The 17,856-nt window shown below is 40.2% G+C and overlaps 1 protein-coding gene across 1 annotated transcript in view; it reads right to left on the reverse strand.

Annotated features, from left to right (window-relative positions):
• LOC143929784 (uncharacterized) overlaps positions 1-16,098 on the reverse strand; it is a 112,530-nt gene extending 96,432 nt beyond the window's left edge. Inside the window, exons 1-3 of the mRNA XM_077453761.1 lie at positions 15,999-16,098; positions 11,387-11,568; positions 2,028-2,144 (exon numbers count right to left, since the gene is read on the reverse strand). Of these exons, the coding sequence (XP_077309887.1) occupies positions 2,028-2,144; positions 11,387-11,558 (289 nt within the window). The 5' untranslated portion in view covers positions 11,559-11,568; positions 15,999-16,098. The remainder of the gene's footprint in view (positions 1-2,027; positions 2,145-11,386; positions 11,569-15,998) is intronic.
• Between the last annotated feature and the right edge of the window lie 1,758 nt (positions 16,099-17,856).

The raw sequence follows: 17,856 nt of genomic DNA on the forward strand, positions 1-17,856 counted from the left end.
TTGTCCATTCTTCTCTGCAAAATAGCTCAAGCTCTGTCAGATTGGATGGAGAGCATCTGTGAATGGTAATTTTTAAGTCTTGCCACAGATTAAGTCTAATTTAGGTCTGGACTTTGACTGGGCCATTCTAACACATGAATATGCTAAACCATTCCATTGTAGCTCTGGCTGTATGTTTAGGGTTGTTGTTCTGCTGGAAAGTGAACCTCCGCCCCAGTCTCAAGACATTTGCAGACTCTAACGGGTTTTCTTCTAGGACTGCCCTGTGTTCAGCTCCATTCATATTTCCATCAACTCTGACCAGCTTCCCTCTCCCTGCTGGAAAAAAGCATCCCCACAACATCATGCTGCCACAACCATGTTTCATTGTAGGGATAGTGTGTTCAGGGTGATGTGCAGTGTTAATTTTCTGCCACACAAAAGTTCAATTTAGGTCTCATCTGATCAGAGCACCTTCTTTCCCACATGGCTTCTCGCAAACCAGAAACAGGACTTCTTGAGGGCTTTCTCTCAACAATGGCTTTCTTCTTGCCACTCTTCCATAAAGGCCAGATTTGTGGAGTGCACAACTTATAGTTGTCCTGTGGACAGATTCTCCCACCTGAGCTGTGGATCTCTCTGGTGCCTCCAGAGTTACCATGGACCTCTTGGCTGCTTCTCTGATTAAAACTCTTCATGCCCGGCGTGTCAGTTTTGGTGGACGGCCATGTCTTGGTAGATTTGCATTTGTGCCATACTCTTTCCATTTTTGGATGATGGATTGAACAGTGCTGTGAGCTGTTTAAAGCCTTTGAATATTTTTTTATAACCTAACCCTGCATTGAACTTCTCCACAACTTTATCCCTGACCTATCTGGTGCTTTCCTTGGCCTTCTTGATGCTGTTTGTTCACTAAGGATCTCAACAAACATCTGAGGGTTCCACAGAATAGCTGTATTTATAGTGAGATTAAATTAAACACAGGTGGACTCTATTTACTAACTAGATGACTTCTGAAGGCGATTGGTTCCATTAGATTTTAGGTAGGGGTATCAGAGTAAAGGGGGTTAAATACAAATGCATGCCACACTTTTCAGATATTTATTTGTGAAAAAATTGGAAAACCATTTATCATTTTCCCCCCACTTCACAATTATGTGCCACTTTGTGTTGGCCTATCACATAAAATCCCATTAAAATACATTTATGTTGTAAAATGACAAAATGCGGAACATTTCAAGGGGTATAAATACTTTAAGGCATTGTATGTCCCCGATCTATAAGGCATGGGCACTTCTCAGTTTTCATGTGAGCACCTCTCAGTTTTCATGTGGGCACCTTTCAGTTTTCATGTGGGTACGTCTCAGTGTTCATGTGGACACCTCTCAGTTTTCAGTTACAGCATGCACAAACCTACATGGCTTTGAATCCAAATTCTTTGCTGTCACCAATGTTGTCTAATGTGATTTCTTATAGATGGAGATATGTTTGACATATAAAGAACTTGAATATTAAACTAGATTTAATAGCTGCAACAACCATTGTCCCTCATATGGTAATTGCAATTAAAATCTGTAACTTGACATGCCATGATCGGTAGATTTGTGTGTAGTTGTGAATAGTCTGCCACAGTCTATTATACATGATCTGACTCTCTGTAGACAATTATTCCTGTTATCATTGTTTGCATACTTTGGTTCTGGAAGCTCAATAAATTGCCTTACTTTCTGGGAAGGAACTGGGGGGTCCTCATCTTAAATGGTTGTGGTATATGTACCCGTAGACCTTATAATGCATGTAAACATACAATAGACTGATATTTAGGGATAATTGTAACATTTTACATTTACGCTTAATTTTAGTCATCACTACAAATTAGGGTGAACATTAATCTTAATAACAGGGATATAGACAACAATACACAACTAACAGAGGTTCTAACCCTTCACCATTTTACTCAAAATGAAAAGTTTTTTTTATTGGATTCTAATTAAAACTCCAAAAGTGTTATATAGCCAACGTCAGCCATGCAGAGTGGTTTGTGTTACCTGATTTGCCCTCAGCTCCTTTAATGCCCAGATCTCCTTTCTGACCTTGTGGACCAGCTTTGCCTGGCATGCCTGGATTTCCCTTTAATCCTGGGCTTCCCACTTCTCCAGGTGATCCTAGGAAAAGCCAACACCATTGTTTCTGTTATATATCTTTATACATTGATATTAATGGTTCACTTATTTACCATCTCTGTACATTTTTTATAAACATTGAAGGGATATATGTTAGCAGCATGCTGTACGTGTCAAATGAAAGCTTAAAACCTATCCAAACCAAAGAACAAAAATATATTATATTGTAGCTTTCCTTTCCTTAGTTTTATTTTTTCAGGCTAAGTGTATTTTCTGCAAGCACAGAAAAAGACCTACTGATCTTGATATAAATCCGGTATCCTTCTAAATTCCTGGGTACTGAATTGAAATCTCAAACAATGTTATAAGTTTTCTCAGCTATCTTCTGTGAACCCTAAACCCCTCATACTTGTGTAATGGAGATCCATCCAAATCTGGACAATGCTGTCCTACTATAATTACAGCTCAGTAAGTAAGTGTTGTCACCCTATGCGAGAAAGTGTCATTAGCCTTGGTTGAAAATAAAAGCAAAAAAAAACACCTAAAAAAATAAATAAATGAAAATTCGCCATATCTAAAGCTGGCCATACATGGGTCAAAATGAGTCCGGTTCAGCAGGGCAGGCTGATTGCCCAAATTGATCTACCAATCTGATTGGGAGTTGGATTTTTTTTACATGCAATTACTGACAGCATCCATAGCCACTAGAAGTAACCATTGTGTTCTGCCAGCTGGGAAGGCTCCTCGTATTCTTTAACTGTCGTTATAGAGGACACTTGTTCCTTCAAATGATGTTCTGATAAAAATAACTTTTTATCTGCTGTTAACAGATTATGGTGTCCTTTTATGAAGCAGTGAAATCTATTCACTGCTTCATTCTCTGACATTCACAGAGGAGATCTTTCTGCTCTATGGTGTCCGTTTATGAAGCAGTGATCAGTGGAGATCCAGAGGATCGCCGCTGATCACAGCCCATAAACAGTTTATAAACCAGAGATAATCAGGGGAGAAGTGTTTGAACTTGTTCTCCCGCCGATTATCTCCACACACTGAGAATACAATACTCATTGAACGACACAGTAAAGGCCAGCTGCGATCTGAGCGCTTCACTGGCGATCTGTGTCAGAATCCACACTCCCCGATTCACCAGCTCAGAGGTGGAGAATCGGGGAGTGAAGAGAGAATGTGGGGGGATCTGAGGAGGAAAGAGGAAGATAATTAACTTCCTTATGCCTCATTCAGACCCCCCAACACTGTAACCATGTTCCCCATGTCATATTTATGTGTATACATATATATATATATATATATATATATATATATAATGTGTATATATAATGTGTATATGTATATATATATATATATATATATATATATATATATATATATATATATATATATATATATATATATATATATATATATATAATGTGTGTGCATATACATGTATATATAATGTCTGTGTTTGTATACATGTATATATTATGTAGGGGGACGCTTTATTTAACTAACATTAATCGCACCGTGTGTCAGTGTATTGAGCTGTGATAATTTATCACTGCTTAATAAATTGACATCTCTGTGTATAGGTGAATTTCTAGTACTATAACCTCGTAAAGTCTCACGAGATTCCAGTATTAGGGGCCGTTCTCTAGTGTTAGAAGCGTTTGTAGATCGCTTCACTCCTCCAAGGGTGAAGCGCTCTACTCCGCTTTATAAACTGGCATACAGAGGAGAAAGATTTCCTCTGTGAATGCTGGAGAATGAAGCAGTGAATAGATTTCACTGCTTCATAAAAGGACACCTATGTGTCAGTTTATGAAGCGGAGTAGATCGCTTCACCCTTGGAGGAGTGAAGCAATCTACAAATGCTTCTGACACTCGAGAACGGCCCCTGATATTGCAATCTCGTGAGACTTTACGAGATTACAGTACTAGAAATTCACTGATACACAGAGATGTCAGTTTATTAAGCAGTGATAAATTATCACCACTCAGTACACTGACACACGGTGTGATTAATGTTAGTAAAATAAAGAGTCCCCCTACATAATATATACATGTATACACACACACACACATTATATATACATGTATATACACACACACACATATATATATATATATATATATATATATATATATATATATATATATATATATATACATATACATATATATATATATATATATATATATACACACACACACATAAATATGACAGGGGGACATGGTTACAGTGTTGGGGGGGTTGGAACAGGGCATAAGGAAGTTAATTATCTTCCTCTTTCCTCCTCAGATCCCCCCACATTCCCTCTTCCCTCCCCGATTCTCCACCTCTGAGCTGGTGAATCGGGGAGTATGAATTCTGACAGAGATCGCCAGTGAAGCGCTCAGATCGCAGCTTCATAAACTGGCCGTTACTGTGTCATTCAATGAGTATTCTCAGTGTGCGGAGATAATCGGTGGGAGAACATGTTCAAACACTTCTCCCCCGATTATCTCTGGTTCATAAACTGTTTATGGGCTGTGATCAGCGGCGATCCTCTGGATCATAAACGGACACATACTGTATATGAATTTATTTTGTGATCCTAACATTAACCACTTAAACAATCACAGCTCTTAACCCATTATCCAAGAGTCAAACTGCTTTGTATGAACTTAATTTGTTATCTGTAGACAAAATTATCAAAAGCTGCTGCATACACCTTTGGGTGCCTAGTTTCTATTCAACTTTATGTGTGGGTAATTTGTAGTAATATATATATAGTTGCACAATGGGGCAGCCATGTTTTTTCATTGCATATGCAGGCTCTGCTTCTGCCTTAGGCTGGGCATAGAGTAGATGGGTCATTTCACAGCCGAAGTGGATAGAGGAATACTCAATCTGTGCTGTGCTATAGTATTATGAAAGCAGAGACTCCTACACTGCCAGAACACATTGATTAGTGCTGGAGCAACTAACTGAATGAAAATATTCCAATTTCCCTGTTCAATAGAAATGTTGATTCATCTATGGCCGGGTTTGCTGACCCTCTCTCTTATTGCATGCCTATCAGACAGGCCTGTCAACTGAAAAATAATAGACTTAGAATTGGACACCTGCCAAAATATTTACCCCCTTTTAAAATGCTTAATTAATGGCCAGATTGGCTTGTGCCCTAGTTAGATCTTGTATGCAGATATTTGAAATATGGAATTCTACTTGTTCCTATGACTCAATGGATTTATTTACTGAAACTGGAAAGTGCAAAAACTGATGTAACACTGCATAGAAACCTATCAGCTTCCAATTTTTATTGCCAAAGCTTAATTGAACAAGCTGAAGTTAGAAGTTGATTAGATATCATGCACTGCTGCACCAGATTCTGAGTGCTCCAGTTTTAGTAAATCTACCCCAGTGGTTTTAAATAGTAAATAATTCGTTTTTCTGTTGATTCCCATCCCCATTGTTTGCTATAGAAGACTCCATTCTCCTTGGCTCATTTTTCATTGTACATATTTGCTGCATATTTGACTGCCTGAATATGAGAATTGCATACATGTTGTGTGAGCGCTGTAAATAACCTTCATAACTGCATTGAAAACGTCAGTAAATTTCAACTAATGAGGTTGACTCCAGGCATGGGAATTGGCTGGATTAGATTGCTTTTATAATTATGCCCCAGGGTGGATTTTACCTTAGCTCAACAGTTAGTAATTAAGTAAGTAAGAAGTTTTTTGCTGAGCATCTGAGAATCATCTAGCTGCACCACATCCCTTATATAATCAAAGCATATCCGAGAAGAGTTTTGGGGATTTTAAAGGTGCACAAATACCTCAGGAATGTAAAAAAAATATACATTTATTTAGAAAACATTAAAAACAGTATGAAGACATGAATAAATGATCATACAATACATAAACAGGTGCAAACTGATTGAATCTTTACATGTATCGCCATAAACAATGGCTTCTTCAGGAGAATTATTATCAGGCACTGTACAAATGTTTACTATAGAGTCAAAAATATAAAAATATTTTTTAGAGAAAGATAAAAGATATAACAAATACAAAATGTATAACTGTACATTATTAAATAAAATTTTCCTGGATTGGCAAAAATCAAGTGAGAACAAAAACTTAGGTCAAATGGATTACCTGTGTATTCAAAGAAATGTAAAAAAAAAATTGAAGGCTCCAGAGTCATAGGGATGAATTAATTTGGATCAATTGGTGTAACCATAGAGAGCGATATGTATATATAAACAAATGCCCACTAATGGTCAATCTATTGGGGGAAGAACAAAGAGTAATCAATAAGGGGATAAAATATCCACTAGTCCAAAGATAGCACAGGAAAAGGGGTCTGTGTGATGCTAAAAGTCTCGATAACAAATTCCAAAGATTCAGATAATTCCCTTTTTTTCCTTCTCGAATAGGTGGAAAAACCAGGAGGGGAATGGAGGGGAGAAATGAAATGTTTTTTTTTTTTTCTTAAAGCTCCAACAGATCAGAGATCACTTTTAGAATCAAAAACAAATAACCAAATCAACACATTTATGTCTTCGATCAGCTAAGGATAAGAGCCAATAACCAATACCTCCAACGTAGCTTAATTAACTGCAATGAGAGACCCCACAATATTTTCTCCCCCTCCTATGCTGGACCATCAAACCTAACTGTAACTTGCATCAGATAATAATGAGAAACTAATCAAATATATAAAAATATACAAAATATGTTTTATTATAGACAAAGACATAGGCATAGGGTGGGTACATGGATTGAAAAATGGCTACAGGGGCTAGTTTAGAGGGTGGTGATAAATGGAGAGTACTCTGAATGATCACAATGAGAGAAGGAGAGACAGGGCCTCCGTTCCCCCACCAAGACCCCCTTTACTTCCATGATCAGCGATGGGGGGGGGGGGAGGGGCAGGGTGTCAATCCAGGAGGAGGCTTCCCGTGGAGATGTAAAAAAACGGACCGTCTCACTATCCTGGACCCGGAGACGTTCTGGAAATAGGATGCTATGCCTTATGTTGCGAGCCCGCAAGACCGCCTTTACTGGATCAAATGCTTTCCTCAACTTCTGGGTCTCTATAGAATTGTCCGGGAAGATGAGTAACTTGTTCTGGAACTGTAAATCGCCTTGTGCTCTTGCCGACCTCAGCACCTCATCCCCGTCGCAAAAGTCGAAAAGGCGAAGGATGAAAGTGTGGGGGGGATCCCACAGGACCCGGCTTGGGGGGGACACGATGCGCCCTCTCGACTGTGTAATAAGGAGAGAATTGAGCATTAGGTATCAAGTTGCGCAGGAGGTCCTCCACAAACACCGTGGGATTGGGGCCCTCCAAACCCTCTGCCATACCCACGATGCACAAGTTATTCCTCCTATTGCGATTTTCGGCATTGTCCACTTTATATTCCAATGCCTTAATTTTATTCTGGATGGGGCGGAGGGTAGAAAAATCCTCCCCCACCGTATCCTCAGCTGCACCCACGCACTGCTCTGTTTCGGAGACCCGAGAGTGGAGCTTGACAATGTCCTATCTCACAAGGCCCATTTTGTGCTGCGCTGCCTCTATCTTGGTCGTAAGGGTAGCCTGACATGCAGCAATCACCATCATTATATCTGCCACATAGCCCAGCGGCTACAGGGTTTTGTCTGCCATGTCCGTCTGGGACTCCATATTGCTGCACCTGCTGCCATGAGGCAGCACACAGGCCACAGGAGATGGAGGATGGATCTCCTTGATCAGTGGGAAGCAGAGCTGTTTACCTCTGCCAGGGGTTCATATTCCCAATCGTCATCTCATCAGGGCCAGTCACAGTCCTGAGCAGCAGTGTATTTCTCACCGGGAAATGGATAAAAGGCATAAAAGGCAAGTTATTCAGCAGAGCTCCGTACCGTGCAGCCGTTCAGGTTGTTCATAAACAACCTGGAGGATGGGGTAAACAGTTAAATTTCTGTATTTGTAGACGATACTAAGTTAAACAGGGCAATAACTTCTCTGCAGGATGTGGAAACCTTGCAAAAAAATCTGAACAAATTCATGGGGTGGGCAACTACATGGCAAATGAGTTTTATTGTAGAAAAATGTAATTCAATGCATTTGGGTGGAAAAAATATGAATGCAATCTATACACTGGGGGAGAACCTCTGGGGGAATCTAGGATGCCATGCTGGTGCTAACTAAGAAAATAGAATATTGGCATGCATTAAAAAGGGGATCAACTCCAGAGGTAAAATGATAATCCTCCCGCTCTACAAGACTCTGGTCCAGCAGCACTTAGAGTATGCTGTCCAGTTCTGGGCACCTCTCCTCGGGAAGGATGTACTGGAAATGGAGCGAGTACAAAGAAGGGTAACAAAGCTAATAAAGAGTCTGGAGGATATTAGTTATGAGGAAAGGTTGCGAGCACTGAACTTATTCTCTCTGGAGAAGAGACACTTGAGAGGGGATATGATTTCAATTTACAAATACTATACTGGTGACCCCACAATAGGGATAAAACTTTTTTTGCGGAAGTGAGTTTAACAAGACACGTGGCCACTCATTAAAATTTGAAGAAAAGGGTCTTAACCTTAAACTACGTAGAGGGTTCTTTACTGTAAGAGCGGCAAGGATGCGGAATTCCCTTCCACAGGCAGTGGTATCAGTGGGGAGCATCGATAGTTTAAAAAAATCTTTAGATAAGCACCTGAACGACCGCAACATACAGGGGTATACAATGCTGGCATATAATCACACACATAGGTTGGACTTGATGGACTTGTGTCTTTTTTAACAATTAGTAAACAGAAAAACAAAACATTTATGTCTATATTATTAAATAGGCTAATATGGCATGAGAGGGGAGGGGAGGGGGCACTACCCTGAAAGACATGTTCCAAAGCAAAAAACAAACATATTTTCAAATCTGGTAGGGAGCAGTGATTATTAATAATGCTTTAAGGTCAACATTTTAAATTCTTGTCCTCGCATCTGCGTTGTAATTCAGTACAGCATAAGTCGGTCAGCGGGTCCTGGCCAATGATTTATGGCTGGTATCTGCTGATCAGCTTAGTAAATTATAATACAGATCTTTGTTTCTACTAACAAAACAGGGCTCTGTACATGGTTGTTTTTTTCTTCCTCTCTGATGACACAGCTAAGCATGTGTAGGCAGGTAAAGGTTTACACTACCCCAGATGAGAAATTAAAAGTTAATTGCTTTCTTCTTGGTGGATTTTTGCTGGGCCTGGCCCACTAGTTTTGTTTATTATAAAACCAACAGGAGGTTTGTGCCCATGGGGGGAAAGAAAATAAAAGATCTAAAAGCTGGAGTTGGATAGAGCCTGGGAATGTGAGGATTGGAACACTGCTGAGCTGCTATCAGAGCTTGGAGGACCAGAGAATTGCCAAAATTGGAGTTAAACCCACTATAGACTCGTCCAAGTATGGACTTAACAGATATGTTGGGTCAGTAGCAAGCCTTAGTTAGGGACTAAGGATATTAGAAACGTGTTTGCACTAATTTTTGGACTGTCATTGTCAGAATGCTAATTTATTCAGGAAATCTTTGAGGCTGGGTTAACACTTGAACATGCAGAGGCTCACAGCATGAGTCCTGGGTGTCTCCATTCACTGTTTCAGGTCCGATTTCAGCCTGAATTTTGGGCTGAATTCGGACCTGAAACAGACCAGGGGACGCAGAGGGCTCCTACGCAAATTGCACTTGAGCTGCTGCGGAGATGTGTGAACCGGCTCCACCGAGAGAGCTGGTCACAATCTCCTGCTATGTGAATTGGATGCGGTGGAAACCTGCATCCAATTCGCATAAGTGTGAACCCAGCCTGGAACTGGAAAAGGTGTAATGCAAGCAACCGCCACACACATACTCTACATCATGGGTCAGATAAAGCATGAATGGTGTATGAAGACAACAGTACAAAAGTTCATACAGTGTGAAGATACAAGTGGTTACCAGGGGTAAAAGAGGTTCTTTAGCAACCTGCCACTAAGCATGTACTTGTGGCAGGTGAGATGGCCTCTTGCATTGAGGGGGGGTGTTGTTGGCACTTCTTTGGCCGTGATTTATCTCCCATAGCAATGGAAGGAGATCTGCACCCACCTGCTGTGTCCAAGAGCTCCAGCAGATTTTTCACATCCTGTACCCAGCTTCATGTGTGTAATGTCTCGTACACACGATCAAACAATCCGGTGGAAAAGTCCGGCAAACTCAAGTCCGCCGGACAATCCGCCCGCGTGTAGGCTCCGGCGGACTTTTTTGACCCAAAAGTCCGGCGGACTAAGAAAGTATTTTTGCACTCCAATATGTCTGCTGGATTCGCATTTCGGCGGACAGTACGGCCGTGTGTGTGCTAGTCCGCCGTACTTTTGAAATGAGTGGACTTTTCCCGCCCGGAGAAAAGTCCGCTCATTTTGAGCGCGTCTCCAGGTAGCCGGGGCCAGCTACGCCTCCTTCGTATGAGTGGTATATAACCACGAAACGCGTAGAGCTTACCCTTGATGCGTTGTCACAGTGTTTCTATCTATTATCCAATATCTATTATTTTTAACGAACCTTTTTATTACCGAGGTCTACAAGCGGTTACCATTTACAATTTTAGGTCTATATACTGAGGTCGAGTGCTATGCATATCATACTGAACTCTCTATGTTATAATATGATCTATGTTATATTATGAATTATGAAGTATTTATTTTTTATGGATTTATAATCATCAATTTACAATTAATATAATTTTTTATGAGATTATTATATACTTTGAATCAATTATATATTATGTTTATGATCCTTTAGCTGAATTATTTATTAATTTATAATGTACTATTTACTTATGATATGCATAGCTTGTATTAATAAATGGAATGACATGTAAATCGAGTGGTTCAATTAATATAGTGACATGCTTCATATAAAGTCCCACCATTTCTCCTTTTTTCATTTTCAATATATCCGGGATGGAGGTGTATGTATATATAGTATACCGCCTCATATAAAGTCCCAATGTCCGCTCTAGTGTTTCATTTCAAAAGTACAGCGGACAGTCCGGTGGACTTAGTACGTTGTATTAGTCTGCTGAAAAAGTGCTGTGTGTGGGCAAGTAGCTCATTCAGAAAGTCCGGCGGAAAGTCTGCCAGACTAAGTCCGCCGGGTAGTCTGCTACGTGTGTACGTGGCAAAAGATGTATGGTCCTCCAACGTGTGCTATGGTTCTATCCGCTGGCACCTACATTACTTTAGGGTACATCTGTAAACAAGGCATGTCTTTCTTATCCATTTTATTTACCTGGTTCACCCTTCTGACCGGGCCAGCCATCCCTTCCATCTCTCCCGTCTTTGCCATGTAGAGGTTGTAACCCTTGGATAACTGTGCAGACAACAGGATCCTTTGCAGTTTGACATGAAACTATTACAAATGTCATTGTTAGAGCTGCCCACACTGTTAGAAAGGACTCCATGCCAATATGTCTGTAAATAAATCCAATGTTATTGTTAAAATTGGAAAGGAATCAATATTATATTAATGGCATTTTCTTTATATAGACTATGGATTAAACAAGGTTTCTTCTATAAATTATTTGATTACAGTAGGTTCTATGGAATAGTAGTACACCCAATGCTATAATCGTGTTATAGATAAATGTTGATAAATTGAATTTCCAGCTGGCCACTTATATTTTTTGGAAACCTGATTCCTACAACAAGAACTCCAGAGAGAGGGCAACCTTTTATGATGGCCACAGATAGGTGGTGCTGGGGACCCAGATGCAGAGATCTCTTCATCCCAGCTGAAGCCTAAAGCTTTAATATCACATAGACTTTATTACCCCTTCAATACTGGGCACTTTCACCCCCTTGCCTGCCCAGGCCAATTTTCAGCTTTTAGTGCTCTTGCTCTTTGATTGACAATTGCGTGGTCATGAAACAATGTACCCATATGACTTTTTTTTTTTTTAGATAGATAGATCTTTCTTTGATGGTATCTATTCACCCACTGGGGTTTTTATTGTTTGCTAAACAAACAAAAAAAGACTAAAATATGTTGAGAGCCTTGTCAGTTATTGACTCTCCTTTTCTCACACGGATCGCCAGTGAGGAAAGGACTGCTAATAACCAGCAAGTCTGGACACAGCTGATAACATGGTAAAGGGCTTACTGCAATCTGCAATTAGCTGTGTCTAAAGGACACAGTGGTCACAGTGCATGCCCGATGCATGCCATAGGGGGCGAGGTTCTTGAAGGATCTCCATGGACACCCTCTTAGAACTAGAGAGAAGCGCTGCAGCTGCGTGGAAATGTGTGCGTCGGAATTGTGTACACACGATCGGAATTTACAACAAAGAATTTTGTTGTTGGAAAATTTGAGATCCAGATGTCCGATGGAGCCTACACACAGTCAGAATTTCTGACAACAAGCTCCCATCAAACATTTCCCATCGGCAGATCCAACCATGGTGGTATCTATTCACCCACTGACTCAATAGGAGTTTGACCCTGTTTATTTAGTACAGATAGAATCTGATATTTTTCAACAGATTCTATCTGTCAGATTCTATTTAAATGACATATATTTTGGGGGGCAAACCTTCTTTACACCTCCGAAATACAGTGGTGTGAAAAAGTGTTTGCCCCCTTCCTCATTTCCTGTTCCTTTGCATGTTTGTCACACTTAAGTGTTTCGGAACATCAAACCAATTTAAACAATAGTCAAGGACAACACAAGTAAACACAAAATGCAATTTGTAAATGAAGGTGTTTATTATTAAAGGTGAAAAAAAATCCAAACCATCATGGCCCTGTGTGAAAAAGTGATTGCCTCCTAAACCTAATAACTGGTTGTGCCACCCTTAGCAGCAACAACTGCAACCAAGCGTTTGCGATAACGTGCAATGAGGCTTTTACAGCGTCCTGGAGGAATTTTGGCCCACTCATCTTTGCAGAATTGTCCTAATTCAGTTACATTAGAGGGTTTTCGAGCATGAACGGCCTTTTTAAGGTCATACCACAACATCTCAATAGGATTCAGGTCAGGACTTTGGCTAGGCCACTCCAAAGTCTTCATTTTGTTTTTCTTCAGCCATTCGGCGGTGGACTTGCTGGTGTGTTTAGGATCATTGTCCTGCTGCAGAACCCAAGTTCGTTTCAGCTTGAGTACACGAACAGATGGTCGGACATTCTCCTTCAGGATCTCTTGGTAGACAGCAGAATTCATAGTTCCTTTTATCACGGCAAGTCTTCCAGGTCCTGAAGCAGCAAAACAGCCCCAGACCATCACACTACCACCACCATATTTTACTGTTGGTATAATGTTCTTTTTATGAAATGCAGTGTTCCTTCTACGCCAGATATACTTGGACACACACCTTCCAAAGAGTTCCACTTTTGTCTCATCGGTCCACAGAATGTTGTCCCAAAAGTCTTGGGGATCATCAAGATGTGTTGTGGAGAAATTGAGACGAGCTTTGATGTTCTTTTTGCTCAGCAGTGGTTTTCTCCTTGGAACTCTGCCATGCAGGCCATTTTTGCCCAGTCTTTTCCTGATGGTGGAGGCATGAACGCTGACCTTAACTGAGGCAAGTGAGGCCTGCAGTTCCTTGGACGTTGTTGTGGGGTCTTTTGTAACCTCTTGGATGAGTCGTCGCTGCGCTCTTGGGGTAATTTTGGGCGGCCGGCCACTCCTGGGAAGGTTCACCACTGTTCCATGTCTTCGCCATTTGTGGATAATGGCTCTCACTGTGGTTCGCTGGATTCCCAAAGCTTTGGAAATGGCTTTATAACCCTTTCCAGACTGATAGATCTCAATTACTTTCTTTCTCAATTGTTCCTGAATTTCTTTGGGTCTCGGCATGATGTGTAGCTTTTAAGGATCTTCTGGTGGACCTTACTGTGTCAAGCAGCTCCTATTTAAGTGATGCCTTGATTGTGAACAGGTGTGGCAATAATCAGGCCTGGGTGTGGCTAGAGAAATTGAACTCAGGTGTGGACAACCACAGTTATAGTATGTTTTAACAAGGGGGGCAATCACTTTTTCACACAGGGCCATGATGGTTTGGATTTTTTTTCACCTTTAATAATAAACACCTTCATTTACAAATTGCATTTTGTGTTTACTTGTGTTGTCCTTGACTATTGTTTAAATTGGTTTGATGTTCCGAAACACTTAAGTGTGACAAACATGCAAAGGAACAGGAAATGAGGAAGGGGGCAAACACTTTTTCACACCACTGTAAATGTCACTAAATATATTGCTATCAGTATGATTCTGTACTTATTAAAGGGATCACAGTCCTATTGCATTGCAGGTTGAGTCTTATGCTTTCTGTCCATTCCTAGTGGGTATAAGCCATCAAGGGCCTGGTTCATAGTGCTTTTTGGTACTGTGACTTCTCAGCACAGAAATGTTAAATTTAATGCCAAAAGTTGAGACACTAGGGGATTAATGTGAAGAGTTAGGGTTACGTGATCATGGTCGGTTAATGTTAAATGATATATTAAAGCCTAAGTTTAGTTAATTTATTTTAAATCAGCACAAGGGATGGTACATACCTATAAAGAGATGTGTCCCTTCTTCTGGTTGCTGCTACCTAAGACCCCTTTCACACTGGGTTGGTTGTCAGGTGTTTTAGCACTGGAAATAGCCTCTGTTAAGCACCTGAAAACTGCCTCCAATTCATTCAAGTGTGACTTTTCACACTGGGGCGGTTGAAATGTTAATACTCAGAATTTTCTATTTTTAATGATTGCTTGATATTCGAAAACTAACAGACCATTGCAATATTTTCGGTTTCCGGATATCAAGCAATCACTAAAAATAGAAAATCCTGAGTATTAACATATCAGTCGTTCCTAACATGAATCCAACATATGACCCTAACACTAATTTGGATTCTAATCCTTAAAAACTAAACCTTTACACTTAATTTGAATGCTGAATATATTATTTAACCTTGAAAAAATGAAAGAAATTTGTATTAAGAAAAATACTGAAGTTGTTAATGCTGACCTCCCTCTAGAAATTCTTTGGACATAAATACATTGAGTCAATGACCCGGGACAAGCATTCAGAAAGTTATGTCACAGTGATGTTATAAATACAGTACCAGTACAACCAAGGTCCAGCCAATCAGATTTTAGTTTACCAAACTATAGAAAATCAGTTACCATTGGGTTACTGAACTTTTCCACAGTCATTGCTATCTGTACTATATACCTATTTTTTTTAATTGTTCAGTACAATCCTCATACTCTTCCTTTGATGGCAGCTCCCTGGGTCAGAATCAGAGTCTGACACTAACATTTTAACTTGCCAAATTGTTATCAAATAGACAGATTGACCAAAAAGTAGAATATGTTAGGCTAATCTATTTCATGAAAGGTGCGGCAGCATAATGAACCTTTGGGTAAGATCACAAACAATTGAACATTGTGAAGTTGATTAACTAAAATAATAAAAGAAAAATAAAGAGTTAACAATTCACTTTCCTAGGGGAATAAAGCTGTATTGACTTCCAACCATGTTGCAAGCCAAAATTGAGTTTTTTAATTCTGTGCAGATGACTTGAAGAAGTGAATACACGTTATTTAAGAAGCATGTAAACTCTTGCTTACTGAGTGAACATTTTCTATTAGTAAATCATCCCTATTGAGGTACATTTATTCACATGCATCACATAATAAACTTTGCTCATTAAAACATTCTTAATTCTATTTATCTAATCTAATACTGGGATAGGTTTAAGGCACTTGGCAATGGTTAGCAGGTTGAATTTTCTGTATTAAAATCTGCCACTTCCCTTGACAATTTGTCTGTTTAATATGCCTATTATATAACTCAAGAATATTACAGTCTCTATTATTAATTTAGAGCAAATATTTATAATAGAACAAATGAGACTTACTTCAGCAGGGGGTGATGCTGCAGCGTTGTACGTTCCTTGAACACAAAACTGTGCACTGAAACCTCAGATACCTTTATTTATACTTATATGTCATGATGTCACAATACATAATATATCTTATAGTAAATGCTGACCTTCAGTGGGAAATTCTGTTACAAAATATCCTGGTAATAGTGTTTTCTTCTAACCTGGTACTTTCTGTTATGTTACAATAATGTTGAAATCTGCACTGGCAGCGTTTTTGGAGAACATACATTCAAAGCCAAATACATAGTGCTGAATAAATACAAGAACAGGTGCATCTCTGAAGATTTAACTGTGATGGTTATAATTTTGTATCTTATATTCAGACTACTCTGTCAAATTATATAGAACACATAAAAAGAGAGATTTGTAGAATATATCCTAACCCTTATGCCCCATACACACTAGCAGAATTTCCGTCCGAAAAATCTTGGATGGTTTTTCCGACGGAAATCCGCTCAAGCTTGGCTTGCATATACACGGTCACACAAAAGTTCTCTGACCTTTCCATCATCAAGAACATGGTGACGTACAACACTATGACAAACCGAGAAAATTAAGTTAAATGCTTCCGCGCATGCGTCAAATTGTTTCTGAGCATGGGTAGGAATTTTGCGCGGCGGAATTACTACAGACGATCAGAATTTCCGATCGGAACTTTTTCCATCCAAAAAATAGAGAGCCTGCACTCAATCTTTTGCTGGCAGGAATTCCACCAGCAAAAGTCCAATGGAGCATACACTTGGTTGCATTTTCTGACCAAAACCTCACATCGGACGTTTGCTGGCGGGATTTCCGATCATGTGTACATGGCATTACTTACCTTTATGCTGAGTGTATAAATGAGCCACCAAGCTAGACTAACATCTAGGCACCTAAAGTAAAATATAGAGATTCAATAACCTAATAAACCAGGGTAAATATACAATCTAAACCTCCATGACTCCCAGCTGCAGATTTACCAAATGAACTTATGGAGCAACCTCAACCTGTCCCAGGAAATAAATCAGGATACTTTTCCAGAGGGTGCAGTATGCTCAAGGCCGGGGAGGAGGGGTGGGCAGCAGGGACACCTGCCCTGGGCGCTATCCTAATATGCAGTGAGGGGGTACACTGGGAGCTTTCATGGCTCTACTGCCTCATTGACAGGAGTGAACAGCGGCACTAATCTGAGTGCAGTATATTAAAATGATTAATGATGAATTTATTAAGATAAAAAAATTCAACAAGAATTAACTCATAGGGTAAGGGTTAAAATAGCTTGTGACAAGGGAAGGCTCACTGTGTAGCCAACGGTGTAGGGTGTTGCTGCTGTCTCGCTAGCTGCAGGTGTTTCCAAGGCTCCAAGTCAAGATGGCAAGTCATCTCCCTGTCGGCTGTCACGTCACTGAATGTGGGGTACAGGGCCCGCCAGGCGCGCGTTTGGAGCATGCGTGCTCCCTCTTCAGGCTGTGATGGAGTATAACGTCCTGAGATCACGATAGACCACTCCTGTTTAGAAATTCAGGATGTTGTACCCCATCACTTTTTGTTTGTCCTGGTGTGAGGGTCTCTGGTGGTCTTAACTACACTTTTTTCTGCCCTATCACTCTCACATTCACCAAACTAATACAGGCACTATGCCCTTTGTAAGTTATACCTTACACTTTCCATTGACCACATTAATTTTACATTCATACAGATTGAAACTGTTCGCAGGCATCTTTATGCAACTCAACATGGACACCTCCCATCTCTCCCCTCGATTGTGGTGTTTGACACCTTGGCTGCTCGCAGTCACACGCCCCCACAGCTCCCGGCAGGGATACTTCCCAGTTTTCCTCAACTATCAGGT

This window comes from Lithobates pipiens, unplaced genomic scaffold (assembly GCF_037356315.1).
Source record: "Lithobates pipiens isolate NorthernLeopardFrog02 unplaced genomic scaffold, aLitPip1_a1.2 Scaffold_25, whole genome shotgun sequence".
In the NCBI taxonomy this organism is placed as follows: Eukaryota; Metazoa; Chordata; class Amphibia; order Anura; family Ranidae; genus Lithobates; species Lithobates pipiens.